The sequence below is a fragment of the Aspergillus melleus genome, assembly GCF_016097325.1.
Source record: "Aspergillus melleus strain CBS 546.65 chromosome Unknown contig2, whole genome shotgun sequence".
NCBI classification, from domain to species: domain Eukaryota; kingdom Fungi; phylum Ascomycota; class Eurotiomycetes; order Eurotiales; family Aspergillaceae; genus Aspergillus; species Aspergillus melleus.
The window spans coordinates 589,701-611,113 of NW_025763371.1; the positions used below are offsets into that span (position 1 = coordinate 589,701).

At 49.4% G+C, this 21,413-nt stretch overlaps 4 protein-coding genes across 4 annotated transcripts; 2 read left to right on the top strand and 2 right to left on the bottom strand.

Annotated features, from left to right (window-relative positions):
• The first annotated feature begins 474 nt into the window (after nucleotides 1–474).
• Nucleotides 475–4,731, top strand: LDX57_003060 (putative GPI-anchored cell surface glycoprotein). Its single transcript, XM_046084698.1, has one exon. The coding sequence runs from the start codon at nucleotides 1,044–1,046 to the stop codon at nucleotides 4,110–4,112; it is 3,069 nt and encodes a 1,022-aa protein (XP_045940661.1). The 5' UTR covers nucleotides 475–1,043; the 3' UTR covers nucleotides 4,113–4,731.
• Nucleotides 4,732–12,263: 7,532 nt separating this feature from the next.
• LDX57_003061 (uncharacterized protein) lies at nucleotides 12,264–13,319 on the top strand (the record flags this gene model as incomplete). The annotated part of the gene is made up of 4 exons (XM_046084699.1): nucleotides 12,264–12,475; nucleotides 12,536–12,769; nucleotides 12,830–12,904; nucleotides 12,980–13,319. The coding sequence occupies 4 exons, from the start codon at nucleotides 12,264–12,266 to the stop codon at nucleotides 13,317–13,319; spliced, it is 861 nt and encodes a 286-aa protein (XP_045940662.1).
• Nucleotides 13,320–16,915: 3,596 nt separating this feature from the next.
• Nucleotides 16,916–17,401, bottom strand: LDX57_003062 (uncharacterized protein; the record flags this gene model as incomplete). The annotated part of the gene is made up of 1 exon (XM_046084700.1): nucleotides 16,916–17,401. One exon carries the CDS (start codon nucleotides 17,399–17,401, stop codon nucleotides 16,916–16,918), a length of 486 nt encoding a protein of 161 aa, XP_045940663.1.
• Nucleotides 17,402–19,289: 1,888 nt separating this feature from the next.
• Nucleotides 19,290–21,307, bottom strand: LDX57_003063 (uncharacterized protein; the record flags this gene model as incomplete). The annotated part of the gene is made up of 4 exons (XM_046084701.1): nucleotides 19,290–20,468; nucleotides 20,528–20,686; nucleotides 20,755–21,020; nucleotides 21,103–21,307. 4 exons carry the CDS (start codon nucleotides 21,305–21,307, stop codon nucleotides 19,290–19,292), a joined length of 1,809 nt encoding a protein of 602 aa, XP_045940664.1.
• Nucleotides 21,308–21,413: the final 106 nt, after the last annotated feature.

The following is a 21,413-nucleotide window of genomic DNA, read 5'->3' on the forward strand; positions in this document are numbered from 1 at the left end:
AGATCTCGGGCCGTAGGAGGAGCAATCACCAGGAACGCTGGATGGTTCTGTTCCTGTTCAACACTTTCCCCCGTCTTCCTCGCCGTCGTCTTCTTCTATCCCTGACCGACCCGGCGAGAACCTCCTTCTTTTTCAGTTCTTTAATTTTTTTTTTTTTTTCTTTTTCTTAATTTCGTTCATTTTTTCTGATCAGTCGATCGACTAACAATCAGGCCTCACGTTTCTGCTCACCTCCTCCATCCCTTCATTCCTTTCCCCCCCCCTCCTCTTCTTCCCCTCCTTCGGTCCTTCGCCCCCGGCGCAAATCTCCCATCGACGCCTTCTCCTCCAATGCACGTCTCGTCATGTCTCTCAATGGGTTAGACAGTCCCGCCGTCTTAGAAGCCTACCAGGTTGCTTTGAGTGAAGCGGGAGGATGGTACGTTGTCAATCGTTTCCCTTCTTCTTCCCCTTCCCCTTCCCCTTCTCCTTCTCCTTCTCTTTCGCCTCGATTCCACGCAGCGCTTGTTCTGATCCAATGTTCCCCGCAATTGGTTCCCCCCAACACATCATATAATCTGCATGGACTGTGCAAGCAAGGGCTAACGTGCTTCGTCTGTCGGCGCACCGTTCAGGTTCCTGCTTCATTACATCGCCAGAGATGAAGTCGCTCTGTTCGAACGAGGAACGGGCGGCGTCCCCGAAGTCCGCACCACAATTGACGCTTACGAGGAGGTCTCGCCCCTGTACGGTTTTCTACAGTATCGTCGCCGGAAGGTAGTATTAAGCTATCTGCCCGAGGGCCTGTCTCGACTCGTCCAAGGTATGCTTCTGCTTGGGTTGTCTCTTCCTTCGTGCTCAGCTGACGCGATCTGCCTCCGCGCGCAGCTCGTACCACCGTCCAGTTCCAGTCCATTCTGGATAAATTCTCGCCTCACGATACCGTCTTCACCCTGGCGCAATCCTCCCAACTCACCGAGAGCGCCTTGTCGTCCGCATGTCTGCTTCACACTGCTTCAGGTTCTATCACCTCCTCCTCGAGCTCACTCCGCCGTCGCAGGCTGATGGAGATCGCGGAAGATGCAGAAGAAACCAGCGTTACTCGGGATGCGGAGCCGGCGCAGTCGCCCGTCGGCAACACCCGACAGAGATCTTTCAGTCAATTGTCGGATGCCACGATCGTGGCCCCTCCCGCGCCCTCGGACGCGCAGCCTCCTCCTGTCCAGAGTGATCCGCCTCCACCTCCCGCCGCGGCCGTTGTCACGAACCCCGAAACCCCTGCGAATGACGTTGCGCAGCCCGCCGCGTCCGTCGAACGGGGTGTCGATGTCGAACGGGCGTCCTCGCGCGCATCCTCGCTGAGGAATTTCCGCGAGGATCTGCCCCATCCCCTGACGCCTTCTGAATCACGAAAATCCACTCAGTCCGCCAGGCCGTCGTTACGAGACCTGGAGCGGACCGGTACCTACCCCCAAAAGGTCAAACGTGGCCCTCGCCCTTCGGTGGGCGTGAACGGGCGACCGCGCACGGCAGGGAATTTGTCTCGAAGCATCGAACAGCAGCGGCCGGTCGCCTCTTTGCCCGCCGGCATTCGATCGTCGTCGCTGCGGAAGACCAGCCCGCCCACCGCGCGGCCCCGGTCGCAAGGCAACACCACCGCCGCCGCCACCCCCGGCAAACAGGCCCCTCCCGTTCCTCCGTTACTCGTCCCTCCGCTTTCGACGCCCATCTCCCGACCCAAACTGTCTCCCGGAGCCAAATCCTTGAGTGCTCTCTCGTCAGGAACCTCACAGGAGAGGGAAAGGCTCATGAAGGCATTGCAGCTTCGCAGGACGCAATTAGAAAAGAAGGCGCAAGGAGCGGATAATACCAAGCTCCCCAAGACCGCGGACGGCGGAAGGCAGCAACGGCAGAAGGAGCAGCCGACGACGAGTCCCGGTGAAGAAAACAAGGAGAATCAAGAGGGCAGTACGAATGGCGATGACACGCATGAAGAAAAGCCGGCTGTGATCGAGCCAAGCAGATCTCTTACCCCTTTGGCGGAACCTCGGCCAGCCCCTATTCTTGCTGCGGAGCCGATGGAGCAATCCCCTGGGGCGGAGACGGCCCCCTTATTCTTAAGGCAGCCCACCCCCGAGCCAGCGCCGACGGAAATAAAGGAGAGCGTCTCCCAGGAGGCCGACGAGGATCCGTCCGACGAGCAGGTATCTACTACTGTCACTCCTACTCCTACCTCTCCGACGCAACCCTCCACCGACCGTAGCCAAATCTCGGCGAAGGAGTCGTCTCCAGAAGCACAGACTACTCTCCGCCAACCTGAAACAGACGCTGGCCAAGCTGACCCGGCTCTGCTTGATGCTAAAAGTGGCCCCGGCTCGCCTAGCGCCGTCGTCGACGTCCCACCAGAGCCCGAATCCCTGAAGGCTCCAGAAGAAGTTATTACACCTTCCCCACCAGCCGAAAACCCTGTCATTTCCGGTGCGCTGGTCGACGACGCGACAGGGGATTCGACTGCATCACCGATCCCACCCCAGTCCCTCCCTTTGCCGACCTCGCCGTCGCCCTCGCCGCCCCCTGGTTCGTCGCGGCCACCCTCCATCCCTGAAATTCCCCCGACCGTCATCGCATCGGAGACCCCCGAGCCGCAGCATGACCTAACCGCAGCAGCCCCTGAACCCCCCATCGCGCAACAAAAAGAAACCATCCACCGGAAGGACAAACGGAAGCCTCACCTCGAACCTATCCAGGTTCCGACCCCCGATTACTCGGATGACGACAACTTCTCGGATGATTCGTTCATGGAAGAACTGAAGAGCGCCACAGTGGAAGAAGCCAAGCCGATCTCCGTCGGCAAATCCCCGCTGTCGCCGGGATATTCGAACAACGGGAACGAGCGGACGAGTCCGGACGCCTGGAGGAACTCTCGCGCCGTCTCCAACCCCAGTGCTATCGGTGGCCAATCTCCCAACAACTTACAGGCGCTGGCCGTCGGTCGATCGGTGTCGACCTCGTACGCGGAGATGGACAGCGCTACGAACCCCGTCCTGGTCGCCAAGAAGATCAATGTGTCTTCGGGCATCTCCAAACGCATCAAGGCGCTGGAGAAGTTCTCCGGCAATCGCGACGCCCCGTCACATTCCGCCCCGAACCTGGCCGTCCCGTCTACGTCGACTTCTTTCGAGACGCTTCGCAAGCGGGCGTCAGTGTCCGTGGGCGGCCACTCGGACGCGCTCTCCCGTCATGCATCGTATTCACCCGAACCCTTCTCGCGGGCATCGAGCCTCCGTCGTCGTGACTCGAGTGCCAGTGCTCCACGAACCACCAACTCCGTCTCCGTCACCGCCCGCATTGTACGCGACTCGTCGCCGGCCGAGACGAATGGGACCCCCACAGAGTCGGGCGTCCTTAATCTCCAGCCCAGTCAGTTGACCGTCGAGCACGAGCCTGCCGATCCATCGCCTGCGACGTCTAGCCCGCCCCCCGAGTCGGTTCCCCTCCCCAGCACATCCGATAAGCGCAGCATGTCGACGTCGTCCGCCGGGTCGGGGCCCCGGTCTATTTCGCCTACCATGCAACGCTCGGAGAGCCGATTGTCGATTTCATCGGCGTCTCGCAACGACCGCTCCGCCGACGTGCCGTCGTCACCCGAGGACAAGCGGGAATCGCGCACGTCTCGGATACTTCGCCGGATGTCGTCCATCACGTCGAACTCCCGCAAGGGCTCGGTCGGTGCCTTGAGTTCCCCGGTGAAGGAGGAAGAGAGCGCCCCCGAAATTAAGACATCCGACGCTGCCGTCGAGGCGCCTCAGGCGGTGGATATCGGCGAGGTCAACGTGCAGTTTCCGGACACCTTACTGTGGAAACGACGTTTCATTCGAATTGATGACAAGGGATTCTTGGTGCTGACTCCGGGGACCACCGATTCCAGCAATCGCAACATGATCAAGCGGTATCACCTGAGCGAATTCCGCACGCCCTGTCTCCCGGACGAGGACTGTCAGGAACTCCCCAACAGTATCCTGCTGGATTTCCTGGATGGAAGGACCCTCCAATGTGCCTGCGAATCAAGACAGGGCCAGGCCTTTGTCCTTCAAAGTAAGTCTTTACCCCTTTGTCCCACCCAAATCGCCTGAACGAGAGATGGCTGACTGTACTTCTAGCTCTTGTCGGGGCTCACACTACTTATCAATCGGCTGTTGCGTAAAACACCACATACAACATTCTTTTCTAAGTTTCCATCTTTTTCTCCTATTGACTCCTTATCTTGCTTCTGGTCTTCTCTCTTGCCATCCATCTCCCTTCGTTCCATCCTCTCATTCTCTTCCCTTCTATCTAATTTCCCTCTCTGTTTTCAGCGGTATACCCCTCTAAAAACGATTTCCTTTGTATCCGGGTGTCCCCATCGCGGCCCTTCTGTCTCTGCCCCCTGGCGGGCCTTGCATTCTTCTCTTCTCTGGATGACGCATCCTAGCGACCAGTCCTGGCTGGAAGTCCGGGTCTTCTCGATCCACGCAGATCAATTCATTTTCTTTCTTCTTTCTTCTCTCTTTTTTTTTTATCTTCTGGGTTGTATTCATCGGTGGCGTGATAGATCCACTTCTAGGGCCTAGACTTTGTTCGTCATGGTTTTGGTGTTGGTGATGATTTCCGGGGGCTCTGTATCTGGCACTGGAGTCTTGTGTGTTTTTGTCTGTGTGCTTGGATTGGGATTGTATGTATATACTACGCAAGTCGATCATTTCCCGAAGCGTGACCTTTGCACTTTGAGATCAGATATAGCGTAGCGTACGTATCACGGCATTTCACACATGCTGGCTTCATTCTGTTAACTTGATAGCCTCCAAAACACACATCCCTGGAGAACAATCTTGCAAACTGCTAATTATCTGCTACACACCCAACCAACCATCCCCCTATTCTCACCCCTTAACACCCCCCCCCATAAGTTCCCTCAAGAACCTCCACCTCCCTAAACTCTTATACCCAGCCCCATCCCAATCAGTAGTCCTCTTCGGAAAGAACGGCAAAATATCCCTTAGACTGTCGTCATGTGCAATGATCACAAACACCTCACTGGACCCATCCAACGTCTTCAGTGGGTGTGTCTAGCAGCTTTTGCTTGTTGGGGCAGACTCAGGACCGGTTGGTGGTCAAGTATGCTAGCTACCTACCTACAGAGTAGCTTCTAGAAGAAATAGGGGACAGACGCACTTGCCGGAGACTGTTTCTCTTTCCACGCTTTCATGAGACCAAGATCATAAAGGGCGTTCTTTCCTTGGGCCTTATGCTCAGTGAATGCAATCATCTGGTCCCATCACCACTTCGGAGACGGGAAGTCAAGGTGAATGGGGAAGTTGCGGATCGTCTTTCACTGCAATCTTCTTACAACAAATTATCTCACGAATCTTTTCACATCTTCATTAACAGTCTCTCTACCCACAGCTATTCTTTCAGTGCGAAATTGCAACTCCAAACCCCAATCACGAACACGATGGCGTCTCATATTGAAATATCTTCGCTTGATTAGACTGTGGGTGCTTGCGCATCTCATTCTGGACGCAGTCCTTCGTTTGGTGAGAAAAGGTTTAGGGCTTCCTCGATGCTCTGCCATCAGTCCTGTTCAAAGGCATGAGAATGGTTGTCGTCGCTTTCATATGCACGGTCTGGTTTTTTTTAGAGATTGTTTGGTATTTCGTCAAAGGGATCTTCACCGTTATAAGCAATCTGTTTGCTTTGAGTTCTTTTTTCAGGTAAAGTTCCTTCTATTTCACTATGGAAATATACTAATAATTGGGAATTTTGATTCTAGAAGAAGAAGAAAGCTCTCTTCTGATCGTAACGACCTCGAAAGAAATTTACCTCCGCAATCGATAACAAGCTCTAGCTCTGGACATCAATCTATTGGACATGCCTCTCGTGCTTTTTATCAGCCTCCATCCTCCTTAGCAAGGCCCGCCGTTGCTCGCACCAAAAGATCGCGTCTGTACTTTTCTGATCATACGAATCGTCGCTGAGCATCATGTAAGTCTTGCTACTTTTGAAAATACATTGACCATATCTAATCAGTAAAGTGGAGGTTAGGAACCTAGATTGAGAATACATGGGATTGTCTTTGCTTGGAGTGAAAAATTCCCGTCGATAACTATTATTATCCCTTAACTGAAATCATTATTTTGTTGATCAAATAAATTTTGTGCGACGTCACTCATCACCCGGGACAATATCGACCGTCGCCTCTTCTGCCTCTCCCTGAAAAAAATTGTGACATTATGCGCTGACCAGTTATTATTTGATTTGTCAACATTTGCCAACCAACAACGTATCAAGCAAGTACTTGGTACTTGTTGAAAGACATCAGTTTTTTAGCTCAAAGTGACTGTTAGTTGATCTGAGATCACTTTCTCGATGCTTACCCCTTTGAGGGACTAGTCAGGTCTGCCAGTGGAGCAAGGTCCGGAAGCCAAAATATACGAAATGTAGCTCTTCTCTCAAGTAAACCCATAAATTTCTAAGTTGTTTACGCATTTATTTGACTGGATCAATTGATGGCCTTAGTGGACATGCTCAACCGCGCAACGACAAATAGTCAGAAGACAAGAAACAGGAGACCGGCATACAGTTCGCAGTCCAGCATCTGCCAGAATTCATGTCTTGTTCTCGCAGGTATACACAAGCGGTTTCTTGTAAAGACCCTTGGCTCAGTGTGTTCCATTGACTCCGTCCATCCGTGGTGCTCATTGCTGGAGCAGCGCAATAACGGCCGCTGACGCAGTTGGTGAGCACTATATGGATGTCCATGTCAGCGCGAGTATCCCGCGGCCATTCGGTGTTGATCAGCCGGAGGACAGCCACCACGTCTTTTCGCCAAAGCATAAAGTTCTTGTTAATGCATTTTGATTTGCTTGCAATGGACCCCGTTCGTTGAACGGCTTCGTTTTCACCTGCTTGCGCAGGATATGGTCAGCTCGCTCACGAGGGAGAAGGCCGAAGAAGAGTGGCAGGTTGGATATTTGCTAGGGAAGGGGCCACAGTTGTACGTTGTACTATCGCAGAGAGTCAGTTTCTAAGATCAATGTTTAGGCACCAAGGGCCAGTGCACCTGAACTCAGAAGTAACATTAATACTGAAGGTTTTGTCCTATCCAGGTCCGCATCCATTGAAAAGAAAATCAAAGATAACGTTTCCTATTCAAAAGTGGAAGTCGAAGAGCACTCCAAGCATTGCCTACTTCATCCTGGATGCATTTATGTATAGCATCCAACGCAAACTCCATTTTCTGACGTTGCTCAGGCTTCTCAATACTTACCTTCCAAGAAAGCTCTGGCGTAACGACATGAACGTAATGATCCTGAGAATAACAGAATGTGCCCTGCTCAGAATAAACTAGAAGAATCCTAAACAAATCTGCCCAGTACTCTCGCCCTAAGCGAGGGAGAATATTTTCGAGGTTTGCGTGCTTTCGCAATATCATCTCACCAGACAGCGCATGAAAGGGATTATTTGAAGAAACAAGTACGGCCAAACGTTCCAAAAAACGGAGAGGTATTTTGTCCAGCTGGCGCAGGATAAAACTTGCGTTCCTTCCGCCCTCCACAGCAAGAGCAACCAGAGACTCAATGATCGAATCTGGCAAAGATCCTTGTCCCGACAACATGCCTCCCCAGGTTTCTCTCTCTTCGCCATTTGACTCTTCAATGTGATCAACTATCCCGCTCAAGATATCCTGCGGAAGTAATTCCTGCATCCTCAAAATATCCTTGACGATTTCAAATCCATGGGCCTCATGACAATGTATGGACTAAGTCCGAGGGCAAATAACGGCATTCCTGCAAAGCCACAAGCGATCTATCAGAACCATCCTCAAACATGCCTACAGGCCCCATAACTTGCAAACCTCTCGTAACGATCGAAATGCAATGCCCGAGAAAACCTGCAAAGTATCTCAGTAAGTCCGGAGCAATCGGCCTGTCGTCTCTGATAGCCACTGTAAACCCATAGATAAGGTCATTGAATTCTTTATTGTTAACGACTTCGGACAGCAGCATTGCTTCATTCCAAAAGAGCGATCTCGGATCATCCTTGAAGAGCAAGACCATTTCCGACTTTAGCGCATTAAGAGCATCAATCTCTTGTTCGCCCGTCTGCTCATCTTGTAGATAACGGATCAAATCGATGGTTTGATTGGGTTTTCTGCCGGTACATACGTCTCGAGACATGGTTCCGTGAAAAGGGTGGGGAATGGCGTTGATTTCGAATTTTGTCCAGTGCCGATGAGAGGGGATGCCATTCTGTAGAAATCCGGAAGGCTAGCAGGATGATACGGCCCCGATTCCACGGCACAGAGGAGCCCGGGTTTCGGGGAAACAAGACTTTCTAATATTGTGCGGTCGCTCATGCTCTCGATGGCGTTCAATGACTACTGACTATCTGTGCTTGCCTTTTCTTTCTCCCCGAAGGTAGCATTACGAGCTAGATATATCTTGTATCTCTACGAAAGCTAAATACGGTGATTAGGAGAGTATTTCATGAGCCGTCGAAGAGGGGGGTGGGGCGTACATCCAAAGGACTAATAGCACAGTTCTGACAAAGTAAAGCCTCATGTTAGAAGCAATCGCCAATCCTTCTGCAGTGTGTGTGATAGCCAGAATGAGGGGTTACCGCTGTCTCGGGCATCCCAGAGTTCTTCAACGAGTTGAAGGGCCATTAAATTTGTGGGAAGGCGATTCAATGAATAGATGGCTCGCAGTCTCCCACGCACTTCATCGCGCAGGACATGATTCGATTCGGTCAACTCGGATCCGGCTGCGAGGAGAGGGAGAGATTGAAAATTAAGGGAGTACGAGCATCCAGGAATTAGTAGCAGATGGCGGACTGTCTCTTTGGCGTACTGTAGGATCAAGGACTCTTGTGCTTCAGTCACATCTAGACCCATAGGACAACCTCTCCGTGCATGTGCACGAGATCGACAAAGGAAAACAAGCCCATGGTAGCGGAATGCTTCATATAAGTGGCCCAGGTCGGAATTTGGGGGTCTCGTCGCCCAGGTACTAAGCTGAGCCTCCAGCATGGCTTCTTGCGTCGGGTTGCGGTTCTGTGGCATATCATGTACCTTTCGGCAATATCGTCCGACATTTGCTATGATAAGGAGTAGTCGGCTACATGTTCCGTACATTGGATGGTGCCAGTCTCCCATCCTGTGTACCATGAGGGATATGTTCAATAAGTTGAGACCCTGTTGTTCACATGGATCTACCAAGAATGAACTGCACATGTCCCAGTAAAGATATATCCCCAGGCAGAGTCGAATCACAGGGTCATTAGTCGTCGACATAGATATGTCTTGGAGCATACTGTTGATCAAGGCGCGGGCGCCAAATAAATGCTGCTTTCCATAATCCTTCGGGTTGGAACCAGCAACTTGCGTCAGGGCCAGTAGCATAATGGTCAGAAACTGTGTGTAAGGAGTGCGCTGGATGGTATTCATCTCTCTTCGAAGGCAAGCTATGGCTTTGCCACGTTCCTCAAGAGCCAGAATGGGAGTCTTGGCCGGGAAGTACTGCTCATGGCTGGCACTGACTGACTGGATAGCATGGAGAAGTGCAGGCGATTGGGCAATGTGTTCCAAGAGAGGGAAAGAGAACGGATTATTCTCAGGATCTACAACGGACGCTTGACTGACTTTCTCTAGCCAATACTGTAATAGTCTTGGATTGACATGCGTTTTAGGCTGCAGTGACAGCCATGGGGTCTCGACTTGCCACTGTGTTAGCCGCGGAGCTGACGAACAGACAAGACCTTGACGCTGACACCGCTTGCACGTCGGATAGGCCTCGTCGCATTTGACCCGTTTTGCCTTGCATTCTCGACAGCCCAATTTGCTTTTGTTTCGTGATCGACCTGGCCGAGACTTGTGCTCTTGCTGCGTGCTCGAATTTAAAGAAGAGTTGAACATCACGTGTTTGAAGAGTAAGCGGGGGAAGTACATGTCTGGTCAGGTAAGCTGTTGGCTTTGTGTGTTGTTCTTTGCGTTGAACAGTGACATTGGAGATGAGGAATCTGGTAAAATCTGCATCGCAAGTGGATTACCTACTAAGACCCGTGATCACCTGACGCACGAATTTCTGTGGCAAAAAATGGGCTTATCTGCTGATCTATATGATCATATTTCATCTTATCTATTGCAAAAAGAAGCCGATATTCATGCAACCTCAGGGGCTTCGAATATATGATAAAACGAGCAAAATCATACGATTTTAAGCTCTATAATCGTACGATCAATATCGATCGGTTGAGCAAAGGTGATTGCTTGCCCTGCACCAACTTTATAAACTTCAAAACTTCAACTTTCAATCATTCAACCAATATGACACCAATGGAAGCAGCGATAGCGGCAATTGTCAGGAACAGAAAGAGGAGAAACAACACCCATAGGCAGAGCGGAAGAAACACCAAAAGGTAAAGGAGCGTGCAGTTAAAGTTGGGTTCGGTGCGGGTTCGGGCGGGGATTGCCTATTTAGGACCCGCCCGCAGCAGATTTCAGGTATAAAAATTGAAATCTGCACCGTAGAGGGTTCGATGCGGATTCAATGCGGATTTTGTTAAAAAGTCCACACACTAATTTATTTTAATTAGTTACAAAGTTATCTTGGAATTAGTTAAAAAATTCTTTTGGAAAATGAAACTTTCAATTTCTTATCTAAATAAATTGTAAGACCCTCGCGGCATGTACTTAGCTATGAGATCATCAAAATAGTGCCTTGATCTTGGGTGCGGCTGACTTGTCGCGGTTTGAAGCATTATCTATTGTCTTCATGTGCTCTATCCTAAGAGCCTAATTGATCCATCTCAGGAACACTTACTCTCCGTACCTCGACCAGTTCTACTTCGCTATTACGATGGCGGTCTTATTGCTGGCTACAGTCTCTTTTCTTCATCTTTTAGCACGTGGTATCTCGAACTAGCGCAGGTACACTCGGCCATCATTGTTTCTCTAAATTACTGACTGTTGCCGGAGTCTTCTGTGCTGGGAGTGCTTGAGGATGTGGAGGACCACTGGCAATGGCTGTATCAGTCGCTTCCCATGTTACTATAGCAAGAAACAAACGGCACCGTGAAGGCCGATCTGAGCTAGATAATGATAATTGGCGACAGTGTCGGAGGGTATCTCAGTTTACAAATGGCTTTAAGTGGTCCAGACGAGATTCGAGCGGTCAATGCCGTTTATTCTATGGTCAATCCGAAAGCACCTTACTTCAGCAGTGGCCAGGAACGGCCTGTGTTCAACCTGCCGGTTTATTCACCGGACACGTTGAGATTGTATCTAGAGAAGATTAAGAGACAGGAGGCAATCACACAGGAGCCTGTGATTGTATCTGCCGCCGTTGATGCCGATCGATTTCGGTTAATGTTTGCGGCATGCCAACATGGCCAGCTAGGCCAGCTTTTCTTAGCAGCTCCCATTAGTCCCTATCTGCTTGAAAGAGTCGACGGCGGAGTCCGCTTTCCGCGCGGTGGAGTCTTGATACTCCATGGACGGGATGACAGTGTGGCTCCTGTTGAGGAGTGCAACGTGTTACGGAGGAAACTTGCCCAAGTTGACCCCAGCCTCAACTTTCGACTTGTCGTGCGGGATGGAGAAGATGGATTTGACCATCTGGTCAAGTTACATCATTATAAGCGATAATGCTCATATACATTGCAGATGCGATTTGATAAATTAGATCTTCGTATTTTGGTGGCGGTTTACCGAATAATGGAACCTCCGGTCTAGTTCCATGGTTGTATGACAACCCACTCGTAAACAAGATACACTGGTGGAAACTCTTAAGCCGAGGAAATATAACGCGGACTAATAGAGACGGGTCCCACAATCTCGCGAAATGGCCCAAATAGGAAACCTTTATAACGTGGATAAGTTATATATGGTGTATATCTTCCTGTGCCCTTGTGAAGCGACGATCATTAGATAAATGACTCCACTACAAAATTAGCCTTTTAGGGGGATAAGGCCAATGTATTCCCCTTAGGGGTAAGCTATCTTCCTCTTTGAGCCAAATTGCGAACCCAGACAAAGTTGGCGGCTTACTTCTCTTATACAAGGCAGGGAAGGTGACTCACGCTCATTTCCTTAAAATCCACAGTTTCTTTTGTCGTGAGTTATAAAGGATCATATTTACAGAGCTCGAACTTCTTTATCTTGATATAAGTTTTCAAGCCGGTCCTATCCCAATAGCTTTCTACACCGATTGAACATTCTTTCCAGACGTCTCTTGTCTTTCAAAATCATGGCCTTTAACCGTATCGCTGTCTATGGTCACCGTGGATTTGTTGGCTCACGAGTTGTTGCTGCTCTAATTGCCTCGGGAGCTCCAATCACTGTTTTGCATCGTCCTAGCTCGGATACTTCCAATCTCCCCCAACATGTGAGAAAGATTGAAGTCGACGTTCTTGTTGAAGACGCTTTGGTTGATACCTTGAAAGATATAGACATTGTGATGTTAGTCAGACCTACTGCGCATCCGTACCTTTTTCGAATCTATGCTAATTGATTTCTCAGCTCTCTTGTTGGAGACGAGGGAACCGACAGACAGTATGGCTTTGTGAAAGCCATCCCTCGGACTAATGTCCAACTTTTCTGCCCTTCGGATTTCTGCCTGCGATATTGTGAGCAGGGAATGCGCATGCCCTGTATGATTGCAAAAGCGAAAGTCGAAAAGGCTTCTAAGGATGCTGGGATTCCAACTTCCGTTATCCATGTAGGAAATTTCGCTGAATTCACCTTAAGTACACCGTCAGTCATCAACCAACTACTCGGGATGTTTATCCGTAACTGACTTTCCACAAATTATAGGGCAGTGGGTATTGATTTGCAGAATAACACATTGGTCTACACCGGAAACTCTGCTGGCGAAAAAGTCACTATGTGGTGCGTAACATTTTACCCAGAGACCCTTTCTCGTCTACATAATCCCTTTGGTCTGATTAAACTAATTCCTTGTAGCACCAAGGACTACGTGGCAGCTGCGTACGTCGACATATTCACTACCAGACCTATACGCACTATACAGAACAGGACCATCACCTTGTCAGAACTTGCACCAACAGGCATGGAAATTGCTGCGATCATGAAAGAGAAGCACGGCAGAGGCCCCTCTATTGCGACACGAAGCTTGGAAGAAGTCAATCGAACGATTGAGGATTGTATCAGCAAGGGGAGTAATCTCGCTGTGCCGGCCTATTGCCGCAAGATTTGGGGGACGGGAGAAATGATGAAGATGCTTCCCGATGACTTATGGGAAGTTAAGGACTACAGGAAAGCAAGTTTGGAGGATCTTGTCTAAGGAGGAAGATTGGAAAGTTACAGAGTCATACCCGATCATGTGTTGGAGTACATAAAAAGGACGCTCTGAGACATGTAGTCTTCCGCACGACCCCAGATGGGTTCTGGGGGACACCATTGGGGCTACGTACTTAACAAACAAGCCAAGTCCCTGGGACTGCATGAATTTTGCATCTAGGTTTTCTTTCGTCGAAAATCATTGTTGGTTCAAGGGCAATCAATTCTGCAATAGCGCTCATACATATCTTTCTCCCTGAACCCCTGAGCTGGGTGCTGTTCTCTGGTAGTGCCACCGTAGTTTTTTTTTTTTTTTCTTTCTATCAAATTGCGGCGTCCGTTTGCAGTCTCTGATGCAGGTGAACGCTCCGAGGCGTTCATCGAGTCTTCAGGTCCTCGTGCACCTTCCTTTGCATGTTCGTCCACCATCTCGTTTCCACTGATCCCTTGGTGCGCTAGGATCCATTTGAGCTCCGGAGGGCATGTGTGGTCGACGAGGGCTTGTAGTATGAAGCCTACTGCAGATTCTTGCCAATAGAAAATTGTGAGAAGCTATGCCGGTCCGCTCCACCTTGAAAGTCAGTGCGTAGGGGTATCGGCTGTCGCATGTTCGCCTGCTTTAAGACACTTTGATGCATTTTCGGGACCTTTACTTATTGATGTGCACTCGTTCTCCATGTGTGAGTACTTCGCATCACTGTATTGGAGTTGGAGAGAAGACTCCTGATTCGAGTTCAGACCTGGGGATCGTGCCCTCCGTTCTCTTCGAGAAAACATGCAATAAGCATTAGTCCTTTTTACTAGACAAGTACAATAAGTTAGATGACGTATTGTGCTTTCAAGGCACGGAATTTGCAAGCAGGCGTAAGAGGAAGAAAAAAAAAGACTGTGAACAATGACTACGTAGCGTTTACCTTTCTAGTGGACTCAAGGGGTATCAACATCGAGTGGGGCAAACACGTCAAATGAGGACGCTAATCAGGGTGGGGAGACCCTCGCGATCTGTCCAGAAACGGAAAACATATAGTGGAGAAGTTCCAAGGTCCCCATGGACATGGCCACTAGTTAACCGAATATGCATTCATATGGCTTATGCGTCATTGTCGAGCCTAGATTGCCAATGCTGAATTAATACCTTGATACAGCATATTGACCCCTAATCTACCTCCCGACCATATCGCACAACCATTCATCATGAGACAACAAATGTGTACAACGAATTGTTGGTTCGAAGGAAGTGAAATTAGCCTATTCATTGATTCTGGGCAGGTATCTTTCTTAGCAGGGGGCCGTCATTTTGATTGAATCCCATGTTGGGCTTCACAGTGATGGCCACGAACCAAAGTCCTGAAGAGTACGTATCCCCCGATCCTGTTGAAGACATCACAGTAAGACTCTATCTTGCTTACCACGAAAAGGAAATACTTTTTGCATTGTAGACTCAGACTGATTAACCACACAGGCGCTGACATGGTTAGCGGTTGGTAAATCAATGGAGAGCGAAGTCATCAGGAGAATCTATATTTTCTAGTATCAAGCTGCTGAGATGAGACCAATTTGAAACAGTATATCGACCAACGACACTTGTGTCAGGCTTCCTACTGCGTTAGACTGGCACGAAGTCGGGTTGGTGGTCAAATCTGAGGTTGAAGATGGAAGAAAGATGAAACCAAACTGGAAACAACCACGAGGCCTTCGTTAATTCTAGAAAAATGCGGAGTCACCTGATTCACGTGAAGTCCTCATGCCCTAACTTCAATAATTTCAGACGGTTGATACAAAATCGAGAGCCTGCTTTGCACTTTAGAGTCCGACCATGCCGGATAATACTGCCGAGGTCCCGTGTAGAAGGAAGTGACACGGCATGCAGTCTACTTCGCTGCTTATTCTCTCGTCTAGGAGGGTTGGCGCTCGACTATATCAATACCTATTTTTCCTTGAGTGACCATTAGTCAGTACTTAGTAGCCTCGCGTCGATTTTCCCACACGCTTTGGAAACAACAACAAATCTCTGTAATTCGAAGGTGGCGGCTTTCGATCCTTACGCCCTCTTGCATCACCAGCCATAGGTCCTGCTGCATAGTCACACAGCCTGACTTCCAAGTGGTTTAGTGATCTTGCATGCACGGTCAAGAGCCCCGTAGAGAAAACAGGACTATCAGCATCTACCATTTGGATCTTCATTCCTAGTATTCCGCAAGTCCCCTTTGAGCACCACTATCGCTGATGGCTGACAAAACGTCATCCGACCAAGACAAAGGAGAGGAAGCAGTTTGTTGGAGTCCGAGCCGACGTCAGAACCCTCCAGCAACTCAGCTCTTCGGGCCAGGCAGCCCGGAAGAAAAGAGAGGAAAACCAGGCCGAGAGGGGAATGGGCGCTATAGGAGGCGCGATTCAGGCTGCATTCAGCGGGAACAGGAAGGACCAGGAAAGGTCCATCAAGAAATAGCACCCGAAATATATGACGTTCTAGCCAGAACTGTCCTCAGAATTGTTCCCGAAAGCCTGCCGAAGATTCTCGTCATACTGTTCTTTGTCGGAGAGTTTAGAGCCTGCGATATAGCCCACATTCTTTTCCCAAAAGAAAGGCATGATCAAGTTGAATTCCTCAATGTAGTCCGTGCAGAACAAGGGCCGGATATGTTCTTTGAAAATGCTAAATAAGCCGGAAGGGCTTGATAGTGCCAATGTATACCAGAAAGCTCCGGTCGCCCAAGTCTGATCCATGACAGCCGAGAGAGACGGCAGAGTATTGTGGGTCAATGTAGTTGAACTGATGGTCTTCTCCTCGGTCGTCAGAATGGCCATGAATTCTCTTCGAGGCGCATCATACTCTGTTGAAACTAACTCATCCACTCCTTTGTCGGTAAGCCAGTGAGGGGTACGGATCATCTCAATTGGACGCGAACAGGCCCATTCCAGATCTACTAGGCAGGTGATATGCCAGTCTGAGTCCACAAATATATTGCTTTGATGAAGATCAGTCAGGCAGTAAACAAACGGACCTCGGCGAAAAGCTCGATTGAATAATGATTGAAAGACGGATCGCATTGCAGTCAGCGTAGACAGTTGGTGGACACAGTCACCGAGGTTGTTGACAGCATTGGGTTGATATCTAAACCGATTATCGTGAAGTGCAAGTAAGTCCACCAGATAAGAGTCCACTGTTGAATACGTATAATCACGGTCTATATCCGTAGGAATCTTTTCGTTCTCCATCTGTTGCAGTTTAATTGAGAGTGGTCGGTTCGTTAATCTCAAGCATCCGTCTAGATCAATAATGAAGGAACCAATCCGGGGCAGAGGGATCCGACTCATATTCAGAAAAATCCGAGAAAGATCGCGGAATAGATTGGCCCTAAGCTTGCCATTGTGTCTATCATGTACCCATGTATTTGAAAGCATGGTACCTTGTCTTTCTTCGATATACTCAACCAGTAAATAGCCAGTGCCAATGGCGTTGTCCGGGGTTGCCGCAGGCTGGTGGCGGACATATTTCGAAAGCTCTGTGTCTCCAAGCCATGACAAAAGCTGATGACGAAGGACTTGAACCCATCGAGTAAAGAGCGGTAAGTTTTCAAGTAAAGTGAACTAACTTCATTAGCTGGGACAGTGGCGGCGGTAGTGGTAGGCTTCGTTCCGTACAGTCTCACCAGTGGAGAGGGCAAAGCCGTACAGCTGCGGAATTGGTACGTCGGGGCAATTTCCTTGCAGCCATGCATAAGTTCCCGCCTCGCACTTGATCTTTTCGTCAGAGTTCCCAGGCCTAAAAGCTTCACCAACGCGGTACGGAAGGGGGAATCGAAGAAGAACACGTTTTTTATTCCAGCCGTGCACGACGACAGGAATGCAGACATTAAAGCTTCCGTGTAGCCAGTCTTCCTGGCCTGCCAGGTGGCACATTGTAGAGCTTAGCCCGAGATGGTGCGCAACAACATTTTCGATCCAAGAACGATTAGCATCTAGATGAGAGAAGAAATTGGTTTGTTGATCGTAGTATCCCAGCTGATGTAGAACGTTCGACTCATTCTCCTTGGCGGCTGAAAAGGTGATTTCCTGTCGGAGGAGGCGTCGCGTGTGCGGCATATTGACGTGGAGAGCAGAAGGATTGTTACTCGGCACATGTAAAGAGACAGGGGGGTGGATATAGCATACTGCCCCGTGCTCACGTGACTGGATTGACAGGATAGGTGGAAACAGTAAGTAAAAAATAAATAATGATAGAAATAATAAGAATAGTAACAACCCTAGCCCTAAGCCCTCTACCCCTTGCTAGAAAAGCGTGTTGGATAAGCTCTAGTATATAGGTGAAGAGAATGTATATTTACGTGGCTGGTTGAAGATTCTATATCCAGGAAGATAAGGCTTCCTACAGTTACTGTCTATCAAGGACTTCAATAATAGCAAGTTTCAACGCTCAGCGAATAAAAATGGCTAGACAACTGGAAGGGACATTCAAGAAACAGGAATTCACGCCATATCAAATGTCAAGCAGAACATAAGAGACCTAGTATCAAAGCCGGAATACCAGTCTAGGGAATAGCAGAATTCTGGATAGACTCAGCACTAGAGTCCATATGTTGGGGATCTCTGCCAGCTTCCATATATTCATTCCCCTGTTCAAGCTCCGCCTCGTAGAGAAGCTCCGAGCTCATAACATCATCATTTAATAATACGAGCTCCTGGTCAGTATCACTAGCTGTGTGGCTAGTCTGATCAGTGCCTTCCCTATAGCTCATATATTAGTTTCTATTTGACACAAGTAGAGATATAAAATCTAAATTATATCCCGAATTTTGGCATCGATTCACAGCGAGGAGAGTAACTTTACCGGGAGCGGTTCCCGTCAGCTCCGGCAAGAAGCGCAAAAATTAAAAGGAAAAGTATGAGGTAGGGAGGAAGTGAAGTATCATCGTCACTGTCCCTGAACTCAAGGCCAGCGTTGGGCGGGATACAAGGCATTCTGTTAAGTTATTAATGATAACTTAAAACGGGACCTGTATCTCTGATCTCTGTGGATGAATACTGTGAGGCCTAGTTGGAAGATTGAGGAGGTTGGGAGGTTAGGAGGTTATATGACTGATGAAACCTTAGCAATGACACAGCCATTACTCCATCCGCAATACCTATCAGAGTCACTCGGAAAGTTTTGATAAACAGTGTAGATGTAGAGCACAAAGTGTTTGCATCACCTCAGCCAACTAGCTCCAACAAGCGACCCATATCATAGAATGAAATATAACGAAAACAGTATTCATAGTCAAGTAAGAAACAAAAAGAACAAGATTAAGTATTTACAGTCCGCTCCGGACCATTGCAGGTGAAACCTTCTAACGTCATGCCACCGTCCGTTCTATCATATCCCTCTGCAGAGCTCTTTTCAGCGGCCGCGAAGGGACGGGATTAAGTGATTTCAATCAATTGACGTTTTGACTTTGACTTATACTCATTCTCCTTACGTTATCTCTGCTTGTTCGGGTTTGGAAAATACAAAAAGCTGGTTGTCTGGGCTCAAAAGAGAAAGACAGCCTCGTTCTCATTTATTCGACTTCCCTGACCTCTAGACCGAACGAATGGATAACATCTGGGACTTCCGAGCCTGGATGTTCTGTATAGTTCGAGCTAATTGATGGATATAACTACCCATATATATCCTTTCCCATGGACTGACTGGTCAATTCTCTTGAATTCATCTAGATAGGTATCATTCGAAAAGTCGCAAAGCAAATCCATAACATCGCCACCATTATGAGTTCCCATAGTCACCGCAACGCCATCTCTCAATCCTGACGCCTGACCTCTACTATCGTGACTGCGCAATCGCCGTCTTTCTAACCCGTGCCAATTAAGCATTATTCGTAGCACTCCGTTTCTAGAATTTGGAAACTGCAACCCACTTCTCATCCCAGGGTGAGTGGAAGAAGGGAGGGAATGAATGTTGAGTTGCTTTCGTGGCCCGATAGCCACGGCCAATTTATGCCCCGATTCCGTTGGTGTCATGATTCCCATTCGTCTCGATCGTTCCGTCCGCTCGGCCGCTCAGATTTGGAAGCTCGCTCAGCGTCCCCATGCCCTGAATATGACTGAGAAGATGATCGACGCTAAGGCCGATGTTCAGGCGCTGCTCGGAGAAAACCAGGTCGACTTTAGCCTTTGTGTCATCAGCATGCGCCAATGAGTGATCCTGAATCAATTCTTTGCCTCGTTTGGTGCTGCTTTTGTAGATGACTTTATCGCAACCTCGGACTTGGCACGTCCACGTGTCGGACGATACATCGTCCCCGTTGGGTATTTCCGCGTCAGATACGTCTTGGTCGGCCAGGGAGACGGAAGTGTTTCGGCTCTGGAGAGTTTCTTGTAAGGGCGTTTTATGGAATAGGGTCGATTCGGAGTCGGAGAGGATGGAGCGGGTTCGGCGTTTTGCACGAGTGGACAAAGGATCGCGGACTAGATCGTGACCACGGACTTTGCTCGGGGTTTCGAAATCCTCCACGATATCCATGTTGTTGTCGGATACATCTTCTTGATCGGTGGCAACGTTCCTCGTTCGCTTGCCGGTTTGCTTGGTAGCGACGGAGCTCTTGGGTCGCAAAACAGATTTCCGGACTCGACGTTTCCGCTGCTTGGGCTGATCTTCCTCGTTCTCGTTCTCATTCTCATTCTCTTTTTCATCATCGCTATCTTCCTCGGGAGACTCATCTTTCGTAGAACGAGGCCGCAACGGAGTCAGAGCCACGTGCTCTAGGCCATTCTTCTCGGAGGCAGACTTCAGCTCCCGGTAGATTGCCTTGCGGGACCAGTCGAAATTAGACGTCTTGGCTTCATCCATCAACTCGAGGACGATGTCCGCTCTGGACGCGATGAGGTCTTGCGCATATTCTACGCTGTCAACCTCATACTGCTCTACCAGAGTTGAGGCCACGAGATCGAGATTGAGCTGACGCTTGGCCAAATGACCTGCCTCCTTTAAATCCAAAATGACCTGATAAACCGTATCTGCTTGGGCTTTGGGGACCACCGTGGGATCCAGAGAGTGGGTCTTCTTTCCTGACTTCTTCTTGTCCTTTTTAACTTCTTCTCCATTTGCGCCGTCGCCGGCCGAGTCTTCTTCTTGTTGTGGTTCCTGCTGGGTTTTGATCTGTTCATACGATTCCTGGGCTCAATAATTAGGATCGACAGAGCATACAGAAGGAGGAGGGGAACGAAACGTACCGGGAACTTTTCGCAAAGATGCTCAAATATACTGGTGCTGGTCCATTGAACCCCTTCTTCGCCCTTCAGCATCCGGGATAGGAGAAAGGTGTGGTGTTTGTAGAAAACTTCGGCTGAATCGTCGGCATCCTCGCAGATCCCATGAGTATGATTCACGTACTGAACTCTCCCCACTCCGCGCATCAGCCATATGTGCAAGCTTCTCATCCATTGTAGAACAAACTCACCTCCTCGCAAAGATATTCGACGCTGGGGTTCCAGTTCTTTCCCTTGCGACGCTTGGATTGATGCCGATCGGCTAGGAAGTAGAATAGATCGATGGCCTCGACGACATCATTGAACATGGGCCGGTAACCCCTCGCAGGAGAGATGGAGAACCAACCGGCTCGCCCGGCGACCCAGAATCCCACCTCGCCGTCATTATGTTGTCCGTAGGCGTAATGCGTCACATTCTCGAGAACAATGCGTTTCGTTAAGTAGTCGGGATCGAGAACTAGACCACCATTTCTCAAGTTAGTCAAGACCAGAAGAGGGGAGGCTAGGCCGGTAGATATGGTCTATCGCAGTGCACGTACCTAGCTTCTCCTGTTCTTCCTCCACCTCCTCCAGGGTTCCGGTTACCTGGACCGGATTGTCTTCGGAAGCCGCGAGTAGGTTGGCATAACGCGATTTGCCGGGGACCAGGACTCTGACCTCGGCGAGACTGAACTCTTCCCAATCGTTCTCGTCCGTTAGAGACGGGTTTCTGGCGGCCAGAACACTATCTTCTCGCGATGTCATGTCGCCGGGGGCAGCATGGTGCCGTGACCGACACACGAGAGGGAGGGGGGATCAGATGAAATCTTGGAGACGAATCCAGAGAGAATCAGAAGAGACGTTGGAAGAA